The 13,826-nt window shown below is 36.3% G+C and overlaps 2 protein-coding genes across 6 annotated transcripts in view; both read left to right on the top strand.

The window, feature by feature from the left end:
• Positions 1-108: 108 nt before the first annotated feature.
• LOC114877660 (serine/threonine-protein phosphatase 2A 56 kDa regulatory subunit gamma isoform-like) lies at positions 109-10,924 on the top strand. 3 transcript variants are annotated; one of them, XM_029190535.2, is made up of 9 exons: positions 109-331; positions 802-864; positions 2,923-3,097; positions 5,776-5,978; positions 6,154-6,548; positions 6,623-6,956; positions 7,025-7,243; positions 7,308-7,535; positions 7,631-10,924. In XM_029190535.2, exons 1-9 carry the CDS (start codon positions 302-304, stop codon positions 7,778-7,780), a joined length of 1,797 nt encoding a protein of 598 aa, XP_029046368.2. In that variant the 5' UTR covers positions 109-301; the 3' UTR covers positions 7,781-10,924. The 3 variants fall into 3 exon arrangements, with proteins under 3 accessions (XP_029046368.2, XP_029046369.2, XP_029046370.1); XM_029190536.2 differs by lacking the exon at positions 109-331 and adding an exon at positions 376-662; XM_029190537.2 differs by lacking the exons at positions 109-331; positions 802-864; positions 2,923-3,097 and adding an exon at positions 4,406-4,935.
• A 1,214-nt stretch (positions 10,925-12,138) lies between these two features.
• Positions 12,139-13,826, top strand: part of LOC114877651 (venom dipeptidyl peptidase 4-like) — a 111,307-nt gene continuing 109,619 nt past the window's right edge. The window contains exons 1-2 of one of the 3 annotated variants that reach the window (XM_029190512.2): positions 12,139-12,887; positions 13,641-13,781. In XM_029190512.2, coding sequence (XP_029046345.1) covers positions 13,755-13,781 — 27 coding nt within the window. In that variant the 5' untranslated portion in view covers positions 12,139-12,887; positions 13,641-13,754. Of the gene's footprint in view, positions 12,888-13,616; positions 13,782-13,826 lie in introns of those variants that run through there. The other 2 variants (XM_029190513.2, XM_046286727.1) reach the window with 2 other exon arrangements.

Genomic DNA, 13,826 nt, shown 5'->3' on the forward strand with positions numbered 1-13,826 from the left:
ACTTATCGCGTATGAAGTTGAGACAGTTAAAGTAATTTTCACAATAGGATAAGTAAAAAATAGCCTGTGAAAAAAGTTTCTGTGGCGTTTCAAGGCTAGGGAAAAGTGTAAACCCAGCCTTCTCAGTGAGTGGCGCGAATCGCCGGCCAAAAGTTCAATGGCTAAGCATAGCCAATGGCCGCCGCGAATGAGTGTCTCGTGTTGGTCGTTTACCGTTGTTCGATGTGTTACTACGTGCCTCTAAAGTGTATTAACTTGTATTTCAATCGATTGCGCGTACTCTTTATTCACAACCGATAACATGTCGAGTCGGCAATCAAAAAAAGAAAAGGTGCGTTCATCATGGTGCATGTCGCTCCTGTCTGGTCATATGTCTCTCCTTATGCGATCGGTACTCACATACGTGAAAACAGTGTTCCTTCGACGAGAGGAGAGATCGCGGGCACGCGCGCGCTTGAGAGAAAGAGAGCGGGAGTGAGAGAGAGAGAGATAGGGTGACGATGACAGGGATAGGAGAGAAAGGGAAGAAGGGAGAGTAAAGAGAGTTCGGGGAAACAACCCCGGTAGCTGAGACACCAAAGGGTGTAGCGTGATTCTGATTTCTTGATATCCGTTTCGCTGACACGTTTTCTCGACCGAACTTATCAAAGGACCTGGCAATGGTACTTCAACTAATTCTCGTTACCGTTGTGATATCGCAAGTGCGAGTTTGTCGAGAGCGGGTCGCGTCTCAAACGTGAATCGTGCTGTCGTGGCATTGTACGCTCGTACACGCGGTGCAATTTACTCGTTTTGTTCCAGGATGCATCGAAGATCGGCAAGGACAAGGGAAAGAATGGCAAGGACGGCGAGACAAGCGACGAGGTGAGGTTATATCGTCCTTCTCTCTTCTGTTCGATTGACGTGACTCGATTCAGTCCGAATCGACTTCTGTCATCTACTATTCTTCTCATTATGATTTTTCATTTTTATTTTTACCCGCCTAACAATTCGATCCGTTGAGACGATCAAATTTTTCATGTTGTATTCTTCACTATCGGAACTTTGTTCGTGACTTATTCTACATACACCAGAGCGATCCGGTGTCCATCTTCGACCGTGTGCCACCTGAAATATTTTCCTTCGCGAACTCACATAACATGCGTGTAGTTTCAAGTAAAGATACATCTTTTTCTTCAGTGTGTCTTTTTTTTAGTTAAACGTTGTCCTATGAATATGACTTTGAAAGGATTTTAAAGTTCCCTTTGAAAAAAATGTTGCTCCGAACAGGTGGCGCTTAAGTATGGACTTAGTTGATAAATAGAAAACGATGTAAACGAAAGATATGTTTCGGCTTCAACTGGTATCTTTTTTCGCTTTTATAGTTTGTCATTTTTTTGTAGATAAATCTTACACATCATCATTATTAGAACAGTGAATAATTTCAATCATAAGGAAAATCTTGTTTTTTTTTTTAAATGTACTTCCTGATTGTAATTGCGCATACATAATCCATGTGGAGTGCGATCTTTTATTTACGATATGAATGGAATGAATTCCAAGGATGAAATTACCGCGCAGTTAAACATATGGTGGTAAAAATGTTAATTGGTTGTTAAGGTTAATACGTTAATTGTTGTATGATCAATTAACTCTGATTCGATGTTTATCTTCATATTTAATAATTTTCATTTCTTTAATGTCTTTATACAATAATTTTGTTAGTTTGTTGAATATTTTTCTCAAATTGAATGAAACTCGAAATTTTCATTTATTTTAATTACGAAACTTAATACACGTGTATTATATAGTATATTCCGTAGAAAAGTACGTATAGTGTTGCATGACACCTACATAATTATCAATCGTTAATAATGCAAAAACTTATTTAATTCATGAATTTCATATCATTTTACGCATTTTCAATAGTAATAAGTGTTTGAAGTAGTATACATATAATAAATAGAAGCTTAATAATAATAATTAAAAAAAAGTAAAACAGTGAATGCAGTATGTATATATATGTATATTCAAGACTATTCAATCAATCACAAAAAAAAATGATTTAATGCAATATATTAATGAATAAGTTTATTAATACCTAAAGATTCAAAATTTCTTTTTTATGAGATAGACTTTTTTATATGCAACACACATCATCAAGGGCTCCACCATCCACTGAGTTCTTCAAGAAGAAGTTTTGTGATTGATCTTGAAGTTATTCTTGTGCAACCATATCAATTTCTTCATTTCCCACAATGTGGGTACGTTGCGTAGTATACTAGAAAGTAGACCCAAAATACTGACATACAAAAGTGTTACTTTATGCTGCATATTGTTCAAACTTATCTGCAAGTAACCGTCATCTTTTTTGACCACTAGAAGATGCTATAGAAGGACATCAGCTCAGATGAAGGGCCAAGACCAGTAGCGCATGAATGGTTTCAAGATCAACTACAAAACTTCTTTCGAGGAAGCCATGCATTAATGGAACAGTGGAAGAATTGTACCGAATGTAATGAAAAATACACATAAATTGGCATACATACTTGCTTTTAAAAACTAATTTTTATCTCCAATTTGTGATATCCTTTAAGGATTTGTATGTTAAATGGAATGTTCCTAGTTACTCTCACAGTGCGTAACTTGAAAACTTTTCTATGCAGTGACTACCTGGATGATGTTTGTATTTATCAACATTGTAAAGAATACAAACTATCAAAGTGAAAGTTCTACCAGGCTGTTTGGATATTCATTTCCATAAAGTTACATGAAATTAATCCATTATTAAAAATTAGGTGCATCCTTTAAAATGGGTTTCCTATTTTAATATTAAATTGACTCATCATTTATTGTTTCATGTATGCAACTTTATCAATTATTGATTATAAACGTTCTGCTTTTCACCCTTTTTGTTATGAACTGTTATTCATTATTTCATAGAGTAACAAGGTAGCAGGAGGACCCCCAGCAACCAATGCACCACCACCACCAACGTTAATTAATAAGATTAAATATCAACCTGGCGGTCCTGTGATAAAAAAGGATAAACGGCAGAGTAGCTCAAGATTCAACATATCGAAAAACCGAGAACTTCAAAAGTTACCGCTTTTATCCGGTAAGTTGTTACGATTATACGGTAGCTCAGGTCTTATTATTATGTATCGGTACAACTAAAAATATAGTGTGCATTCTGTAGTTAAAAATATTGAAAGAACTATGGAAGAAAATAAATTTTTTCCAATAAATTTTTATCTTTCGTTAATATTTATATTCGCGCGATCTTCTTTAATTATAGTAACAATAGTGCGGAGTAACATCGGTCGAGCGTAGATGTTTATTTTTAACCCGGCTTATGACGAATAATTTTCGTCAAACTATCTTCCTACAATAAATTCATTAAGATCTATTATTGTCTTCAGGGTTTTCAAAGTGGTCTATGTCGCTTTCTTCTGCAACGATTGCCACATAATCATTGATTAGTGCAACAGTTTGCCAAAGTAGGAGTAATAAACCTTGTCATTATTATCTTTGCCAGGAATAAACCGCAATATACTTAATGAATGCACGGAGGGTATATCAGAGTGGTTACCTACTGTTGCTTTATGTAATCTAGGGTGTAGCGCGCTCTGTTGCTTCGTTAATTTTTCTTTCTGAGACTCGAATGTTTAAATGTCGCACGAGTTCTCATTATTTAAATAATAATTTAAAACAGCTGACGACGAAAGTTTTCCCTAAAGCAAAAATAATCCTTTTATTCTTTTTTTAAGTAGAGGAGTATGAAATCCCGGATTAATGTTACCTTTTCAATTTAAAACTTGTACGGTGCATAGAATTTGTCTTTCACGAGTTTAAGGAACTTTTTAATCCATAAGTACAGTGAAAAAAGATATTAACGAGGAACGAAAGGAGTGAGAGTTAACGAGTGAAGGGTATCTAATATATTTTGATCACTATCAATCAGCTTTCCGCCGGAAGTACAAAAATCCGCAAAGAAACTCTGCGGCGGGCAGCGCTAAAATGATCGGTAATCGATCGAGAATCTGTAGTTGAATGTTCAATTAATTAATTTATTGTAAATAGCCAATCTTTAACAACCGCAATGTTAATAATGAATTTATTTATCAGATAACGTTCATCTGTCTTTAAAAAAACTGTAATTATCGATAACGTTTTCATTTTTATGTAGATTATTACGCGTTCTTAAAATGTTGTAACTCTCTGTCTCAAAGGGGGTGGAACTACCCTATCTTATTTACGCTCCAACTGCAACTCGTGACTGTTGTTTCGAAAATTGAACTAATTAGTTTTGTTTTTTAATTCCTTTCGTTTCGAATTGCGAAACTAGCTACGTCAGTCAGGCTGTATCGATTGTAAGGCGCGGTGGTTCGCGCATGCGGTTGTACATTACTCGCAATTCCTAGTTTTCTAACGTAAACAGTCGTTGCTCGTTCAAACGGCTCTCGATATCGGCGGAATTTCTTTCGATCCAAATCGCACGCATTATTCTTGTTTAACGAGGCTGCTTTTATAAAGCATATAAACTTGACGACGTTGCGCGACAAAAATCATCGAACGATTGGTATTTAATTAGAAAACGCGAGGTATGCCCGGGTTTCCCTCGGACTCGAACGAACGGTCAGTTACGTCGAAGCAACAGATTGTTATGTGAAGAAGAAAGCCGGTGCGTGTAGGGATGTAATTTGTCGTAACCAGGCCAAGATAAAGAGCCGAATTCCCGGTGAATAAGAACGATATCGGTGATATAGAACCTACCGAAAAGTAGAATGGTTCATGTGGACGGATATATCCCATTTCCATCCGGTGGACTGCCGAAAAGTCCGAGCTTCCATCAGGGGTTGGCCTTAGCCACCGTGCTGCAATCACGAGAAACGAATAAATCCTATTTGACCAACTTCACTTCGCACTATCAACCATTACGACCCCTGTTAATCGGTAATGAAGCCTTTCAACTTGAATTCTGCTCTTGAACGTGTTGAAGTAATTGTCAGGTTTGAGCGAATGTTGCAGAGCGACAAGGGGAGGAAGAGTCTAAAAGGGATGGGTGAGAGGGACAGGTCACGAAAATGGGAACAGGTGTGAGGGTGAGACAGAGAGGGGTATGGAAGAGTCCAAAAGAGACAAACAGAATGTACGAGAAAATCGAACAGGGGGATGAAAGAGTTTCACTCTTTTCAAGAAAGAAGAAGACTCATTGTCAGAGGAAGACAAAAGATTTTGAAAAAGATCTACATAAAATATAAGAATCTCATAGTACATTATTTTATCGGATAGTCCGATACTTCCCTGGAAGAACTACCGCATATGCGGCCTATTCACAGAGAAGACCACATCATGTCTAGTACTTTCACGTCGTATCTAAAAAAAAACTAATTTAATAATTTCGCGCTTTATTCGAAGCGTGTGTAAATTACAAAGCAGTGATGATCTAGTACATTATTTTATCTAACATATTTGCAACATAATGCAACAAAGGGTTAAGAGAAGAAAGAAGAAATGCGTGCGCGTATGTCTGTTGGGAGAATGTATGAATGAGCGATGAGAGGTATAGAGGGGGGTATGAAAGAGTAAAAGAGAGACTGCAACAATTGACGAATTTGTGTGAAGCGCGTGCGTGTGTTACTTAACAGGGGAAAGAATTCATGGTGAGGGTTCATGCGAGTTGATGAATGAGAAAAGGTACTCGTACGAAACTCGTTTTATCCAGCTATTGTTTTTGAACACACCACTTTTTCTTCCTACAGGAATAATTCATTATTTTCTCGTTTGTTTTAGAAACACAACAAGGAAACGAGAGGGAAGAACTGTTCATACAGAAGCTGCGACAATGTTGCGTTCTATTCGACTTCGAGTCCGATCCGTTATCGGACTTGAAATGGAAAGAAGTAAAGCGTACTGCGTTACACGAGATGGTCGAGTACGTTACCAAGAACAAAAACGTTATTACAGAGGCGATATATCCCGAAGCCGTGAACATGGTAAGCCGCGACGCACACGTGCGTCCTCGATTGCATTGGATAACGTAAGATCGCGTAGGATATCTTTTCTCTTGATAAAAATCAAGAGTGAAAGTCACCAGCACGACAGATGTTACGAACTTTCACTCTCGAGAAAAGAATGGAAAGATTTTCTAACAGGATCGAGCTTTTGCAGTTTGCGGTCAATCTATTCCGCACGCTTCCCCCGTCGTCGAATCCAAACGGAGCGGAGTTTGATCCGGAAGAGGATGAACCGACTTTGGAAGCGGCTTGGCCTCACTTGCAGCTGGTGTACGAGTTCTTTCTACGATTGTTAGAGTCTCAGGATTTTCAGCCCTCCATTGCCAGACGATATATAGACCAGAAGTTCGTGCTACAACTTTTGGAACTGTTCGATTCGGAGGATCCACGGGAAAGAGATTTCTTGAAAACAACGCTTCATAGGATTTACGGGAAATTCTTAGGGCTCAGAGCGTATATCAGGAAACAAATAAACAATGTTTTTTATCGGTTTATATACGAAACAGAACACCATAACGGTATCGCTGAACTCCTAGAGATTTTGGGAAGGTAGCATCGACTTGAACCATTGCGAATAAAGTAAAAAATTTACAACGCGTTCATTGATTTTCTTATTATTTCAGCATAATCAATGGATTTGCTTTGCCACTTAAGGAAGAGCACAAAATATTTCTATTAAAGGTGCTCTTGCCTTTGCATAAAGCTAAATCGCTTTCCGTTTATCATCCGCAATTAGCATATTGCGTCGTGCAATTTTTGGAGAAGGATCCATCGTTGACCGAACCTGTTATTAGAAGCTTGTTGAAATTTTGGCCCAAGACACATTCCCCGAAGGAAGTGATGTTCTTGAACGAACTCGAAGAGATTCTAGACGTGATCGAGCCTGCCGAATTTCAGAAAGTTATGGACCCATTGTTTAGACAATTAGCAAAATGTGTTTCATCTCCACATTTTCAGGTATGACGCGAATGTTGTTTCTCTTTATAATATTTTATTTCCTCAATATGCTTTACAACTTTCCTTAGGTGGCCGAAAGAGCTCTCTATTACTGGAACAACGAATATATTATGTCCCTTATATCGGATAACTATTCGGTTATTCTGCCAATCATGTATCCAGCTTTTTACAGAAACTCGCGAAACCATTGGAACAAAACCATACACGGTTTGATTTATAACGCGTTAAAACTCTTCATGGAGATGAATCAAAAAGTATTCGATGAGTGTACTCAACAGTATTATCAAGTATGTTATTTCTGAGCACGATCAAACGACAGAGGAGAGACAATTTTCATTGAAACATTTTCAGGATCGTCAAAGAGAGAGGAAGCTCATGAAAGATAGGGACGAAGCATGGATGCGCGTAGAAGCTTTAGCGATGAAACATCCGAATTACAATGCTACCCAGAAAGGTGTAATAAATACCAGTTCTTCTACCATATCGCAGCAACAATTAGATAGTCCTCCGCCAGATGAAGATGGCGACCCAGATCAAACTCCGCTCACATTGGAAAAGATAGAAGCGAAAGCAAATGAGGTATGACTGATCGCATCCCACCTTTCTTCTCCTTCTTCGTATATTTTTTTTCTCTTTATCATTAAGGAGTCTAAAATGAATCTTTTTTGCGATAGGCAAAAAAAATGACGAATTCCAATAAAACAAAGCCACTTTTGCGAAGGAAAAGTGACTTACCCCAAGACACGTATACAATGCGGGCATTGTCCGATCACAAACGCGCGGATGAGTATCTTGTTACGCCACCGGATCCCAATAATTGCTAGTCTCTACCGCAGTCTATTTCCATGTATCCTCTCTTTTGCTGCAGTGATATTGGGAGTTAGCTTTTTCGAAGAGAGCGAAATGTAAACAGCGATGAGTCGGATCTAATCAATCAATCAATCGAACGGCATCATTCGACGACAACTGTCTATCGGAGAGTTTGATCGTATAGAAAACAACAACGTCGTAATTATCCCTCGTCCCCTCCCTTATATCAGAACTGTCGAGATGTATGTAATGTTTTTTTCTTTGTACGGTAACGAAAAAAAAAAAAGCTTTCTCTCATTGCACCCAGCACTTTTCGGAAGATGTATCCGTGTCCGTAGTAATCTATAAAAGGAAAAGAACACAGGTTACTTCCTATATACTCTTCGAGTTGATTTACATAAGGTATCGCGAGAGTTATCCAGATATTACATACTCGCTATTAAAAAATCAAGAAAATGTGAATGAAACCTAGGTAAATAAGGGTCCTAAGTATATATATATACACACATACAGAGTATTTTATAAATTATAGGTTTCTTGCGTATGGAGAAATCTATCGCTGACAATAAGACAGTTTTTCTCATTGATAAGTAATTAAGCCAGCGTACGGTGTTTGAAGTTGAATTTAACAACAAAAAGGTCTGTTTACAAATGATTGTTTTAAGGAAGTTGTCTTGCTTTTAGCGGAGGATTTTCTTCATATCATAGGAATTTATGGTTTATCAAACACCTTCTATACAGAGTGATTCTAGTTATCGAGCCAGGCTGTACGTCTATTGTAAGTGAAGACAGAAAAAAAAAGACGATAGATAGAAACTTTGTATGATTTAACTAGTATTATTAATATTGTATAGATTGTTTTTGTTAATGAAATTATATGATTCTTTTTCCCCCCATGTAAAAGGAGGTGTTCAGTACAGTTTTTTCTTCACTTACAATAAAGTTATAGTTCATTTCGGTCGCCAGAATCATCCTGTGTACATACTCTAAAATAAAAAGAAATTTTATACGAATTCAAAAGGGGTCAGAAAAAAAAAATGGCCACGTGCTTGATGTTGTAATAAAAGAAGAATTTTAGTATGCAAGTTTGAGGCGCTACTCTTCTGAGCGAGGTTTCCACTGACGCGTAAACGACAGACATTAATAAACACAAGTGATATATAGTTGCTTCAACGCTACCAGCTCATCATTTAGCAGCAAACAAACAAACCAAAAAAAAAAGGATATAAAAAAAGATTACAAAAAAAATTCGCAAAAAGAAGTGAAAACGTCGTTTTTAGAGTTAGATGAACGTGATAGCACTATTTTAGAATATCAATTGTTATAAATCTGAATATTCCTGAACGTACTACTTTTATATCTGTCGTGCCTAGATGCCTGTGGAACGCATTCGCAAGAATCGCCTCTGCCAGAGGCCTATAATTAAGAGTCGTTAAAAAAAAAAGAAAAAAAAAATAAAGAAACAAAGCAACGAGTTACACGTGACGTTACCGAATAGTATAAATTGACATCATGAATTTTTTCAGGAACGCTTATACGTACGTTGCGTCGTTGCCTCGTAAGTTTTTGCGGTTATTTGAAACAAAATAAAAGAATAAAAAAAGAAGTTATATACTAGTTTGTCGCTGACAAAAATGAAAAGGCAAAAAAAAAAAAAAAAGAAAAAGAAATGCGAAGAATAGAAACAAATGATGAAGATTTAAAAAAAGAGCGTACTAAGTGAAATGTCTTTAGTCTTTGCGCTGCTGGCAGGCTGTTATGTTAAACATTGTAAGGGATGAACTTGTTGAGAATAGATACGATTAGCACGTACATATTATTAAATGACGGAAATTAAAACCAAATGAGATGAATATTAAAGAAAAAAAAAGAAGAAGATTATTTACTATTTAATCGTCCCTTCGAAGAAAAAGAATGGCTGTTTTTGTTACGGAAACCATTCGCAATATGAGTATTCTTGTCGATAATATGCTTTTATTATTATCAAGTACAGTGTAATCTCGATGGGCCTCGTGAATGTAAATCTTAGAAAGATTTTATTAAAATGAAAAAAAAAAAAAAAAGAAACTGTACCTTTTTAGCGAGAAGTATTTAATAATAAAAACAGTATTTTTAGTAAAACTTTTTTTTTCGAGTAGGATACGTTTTTTAATAAGACACCTTTAGATAAGTGTAACTAGGATTTAAATTATCTACGTAATCAACTCGTTCATCAGTTATTTGTTTAATTTCTTTCTTGTTATTTTGTTGTAATTTCATAGATTAGTCTGGATTATCGGGATTACATTGTATGATTAAACTGTTGAAGTCAATCGTAAAGAGAGGAAAAAAATAGAGTAGATAATAATGTTTGAGAAAGAGAGAAAGAAGCGTCTTTTTCGATAATGCATGTTTCGAGGTATCGTCTTTTACTGCGTCTATTCTTTCACATGTATCATCTAAGATATATTTTTGGAGTTTATAAATTTCATAAATAGGTCAGAAGGCTCCATTAAACTTCTCGTGCTTGAAACTTCTGAAGACTGTTACTGGCTCATCGTTGGTCGTGTATTATGGAATTTCTTCGACTTCCGTTTTCGCACTCCGTGCCAGGCTTAGAAACAGAAAAGTGTGTAAAAAGAGTGAAAACAGAGAAAATGAAATTTCATTTCATTCAATGTGTAGATCGTTTCCTTGTAACACTCGTATGGGTTTACCTCGAGTAAGTTTAAACATTCATTTTAAGCAATGTTTTATACGTTTTTTATGATAAAAGAATCAGCCAACAAAACGAGTATTTTATAGGTAAGAAAGTTAAGTGAAGAATAAACGAAGATTTTTATTATGTAAGGGAGAGCAAGGATTTTCAATTCCAAGAGGAGACTTAGGCAGCTTGAAACTCGTAGAAATGCCCTTTGTTCTCCCTTATGTAAACGTTTATTCGACATCCGTTCGATGGAGAAAGATAAAATGTTAAATAAAGAAAAGAAGATCCACGTGTACAGTGATTCGCTTCGAACCTGAAAAAGATTAAATAACTGTATATCAATGTTCGATTGCAAAAGAAATTTTCTTTCAATGGTCGCTTTTGTACGATCGATTCGATTCCATGCATGCATATATTCCTTTACAATTTGTTGGAAGCATAATTTTATAATAAATAAATCATTATAATTAAACGAGAAGGTTTCCTCATTGTCTCGGTGAATCGGAGACTTATGTGTATAATTTATGTTTTGTTCCTTGCAAATTTTTTTTTCTTTTAATTACAGCTTTTAGTATCTTTCTTTGATCAAAGACCACACGAAATGGTGCCAAGATTTCAGTACTTCTATACCTAAGGGTCTTCTCTATTTTTTCTTGTTACATTGTGTAATTAAAATTAAATAAGTAGAACTGACAATTTTCAAGTTATACATACACGTATATAAAATATAAATGGCGTTATAAATGATTGCTTATCACACGATATGATCCGTTAGACAGATTAAAGATTGCGTATATTTAAGTCAATTTATAAATTAAATCGTTATCATTGACAAGCAGAAAAGAAAATGATAAATCATTGCCAAGTTGACCCGAATCAAAATTGCAAGACCAAATAAACTAACACCAAACGTGTACATAAAAATGTTCGTTTTCTTCAATTTATTATCAACCTACTCATAATCCTACAAGTACGTAAGACAGTTCTTCAAGTAAGATAGATATATCATAATCCGTGATTAAACGGATTCCTTCACGGAGAATGTAACAAGATCTTTCTTTTCCTTTTGTGTCTACCTCCATCCAGAGAGACCGCATGATTCCGGTTTGCAACCATGGTCACAGTCAATTTCAAATTCCAGTTTTCATAATTTTTTACTCGACAGTTAAATTATGTTTTACCGACGCATCGAGAGTACCATCAGAGTGTATCTTATACAACTCGTATTTGACTTTACAATTATTTGTGCACGTTATTTAATTATTCGAATCTTGTAAACCGGGACAATCCCTGGCATTAGGCAAACAGGGTACTTTCGTATTTTTACCTAATCTAACGCGCAAAGTAGAGAATCAACGTTATCTGTTATCAGTTACATGTTTTCAATGATATTCTACTTAAATTATCAAAAAGATCGTTCTTATGATTAAGATGAATTATTACAGTATGGATGTATCTGATATATCTCAAGTACCCTTGAAAATAAAAAGTAGCAGTTGTATTTTGCTCTTGCTACATCAAATAAATCAGGGGATCGGTTGAGAAAAAATTTAACGGATATGAACATCGATCGAGAAAGTACACGTCGACGTATTAGAAAAGGTTATACATACTTCTTCCTTGTTGGTTCGTTCGCCCCTTTTCGATTTAGTTGACCACCAACGTGCTACTCCGGCATTCAACAGGTATCTATACAATCGATGTGTGTTTGTGTCATGCTATCCCCTGTTGGTTCAGTAGTGTTGGTATCGGTGACCTGCGTTTCGTTCGAAGTACGCTTGCGCGAGGAACGTAAACTGTCGGGCTCCATGGCCACCCGTATTAGTACGCCGCTAGCCCTCGGGGGGAAAAGATCGTTCGTCGCGATCTCCCTAAATAATTTCCTTATTTTTGTTTACGTCTTCGGCTTGTGTATGAAACTCAAGTTTAAATTAATTTTCGTAACGAGTTCGCTGTAAATTATTTGTACGTCTACGTTCTTGTATAACGATCAGCGATAGTATCGATAGAAATTTCGATTCTGTTACGTAGTGGTTCGATAACTATCGATACCGTGACAACTTTCGTGTAAATTGTGTTTCGTAACGGGATGTGTGTGCGAGTCATCTCCGAATGATCGTATCTTGACTTTACGCGATTAAATTCCGTTACTTGACATCGTACCGGGGAATAAACGTTGAAAGGGGCTTAGTGTCATGTGACACAAAGAAAGTGTAAGTAGTATTATCGGTCGTGTTAGCCGACGCACGTTTTCCAATATGTTTGAACGGTGATCTCTTCGGGAATGGTGCACGTACAATAAGAATATCGTGTAAAGAAAGACGTCTCTTGGAAGAGAAATCCTGTCCTGGCAACCTGCTTGGCATACAGTATACAAATTTATCGAAGACTGTAGAAGCCTGCCAAGCGACATTTCGCAATACTCGAAGACACTGGTACGTGCCGTAGCAGTAGTTATATGTGTCGTAAGATGTTTCTTGAAGGCAAATCCACCGAGTTAGGCATGTTTCTTTCTCTTTTTCTTTTTCTTATCGCATTCCCGCCTGTCCTTCGTGTTTCTCTTCCTAACCTACTTTCTTTTATTTCTTTTTCGCATACGATTTATAGTAGTTCCGGTTTTGCGCATGCGCAGATGTAGCGGCGGGTAAAATGGAATGCTTTAAAATTTTAAATATCTATATATTAAATGGTATTGTAAGTGAAAAGCACACGGTAATACCTGCAGACGAAGATAACAAAGATTAATTTATGGAATCCAATCAAAATTAACATACAAAGCTTTTTTTTTCAATAACATAAAATATAGTCATTTAGATGTTTTATTAATTAATTCGTGTTTAATTCGCGCAAGGATCGATTCTCGTTAATTATCGTGGAATTTAAAAGGCCCGCAGAAACCCCGAGGGGGAAAAGTAATTCGTAAGTTCCGTAATTAATGAGGTAATTCGTTTCAAGTAAGAAATTGTATTTCATTTCGCTTGACTCTCGTTCTTTGAATCAAAGTAATCTCTTGGGAAGAAGAGAATTACAGATTGCGTGGCAACGGGGGTAGGGCATGAAAAGAGCAAATCTAACCAAAGTTATTAAAAGGATCATTATGCAAATCGAGTTGCAGTAAATGAATTCTATAAAATCGCGAAACGTATGATGCACCATTTCCGAAGTTGTTAATTCACGCAAACGAATAGATAAATACGGAAGAAGTATAGAGGTGGAAATTAAAAAAAGGGAAGTGTGAACTGCAATGTGCAAGAAAAAAGTGATCGTGCTAGTAAGATCATCTCAAGAGAAATTGGACAACGATGACGGAAGCAAAGCCAAACATAAACGTGAGTAGACAATTTTATTTTATTTTGTTTCATTTAAAAATATTA

The sequence above is a fragment of the Osmia bicornis genome, chromosome 8, assembly GCF_907164935.1.
Source record: "Osmia bicornis bicornis chromosome 8, iOsmBic2.1, whole genome shotgun sequence".
NCBI classification, from domain to species: domain Eukaryota; kingdom Metazoa; phylum Arthropoda; class Insecta; order Hymenoptera; family Megachilidae; genus Osmia; species Osmia bicornis.

Bases quoted from the DNA above. Each gene is read 5' to 3' on its own strand.
- LOC114877660 (XM_029190535.2), top strand. From the start codon at position 302: ATGTCGAGTCGGCAATCAAAAAAAGAAAAG. The intron at 332-801 runs GTGCGTTCATCA...GTTTTGTTCCAG, and splicing joins GGCAATCAAAAAAAGAAAAG to GATGCATCGAAGATCGGCAA. The intron at 6,549-6,622 runs GTAGCATCGACT...TTATTATTTCAG, and splicing joins CTCCTAGAGATTTTGGGAAG to CATAATCAATGGATTTGCTT.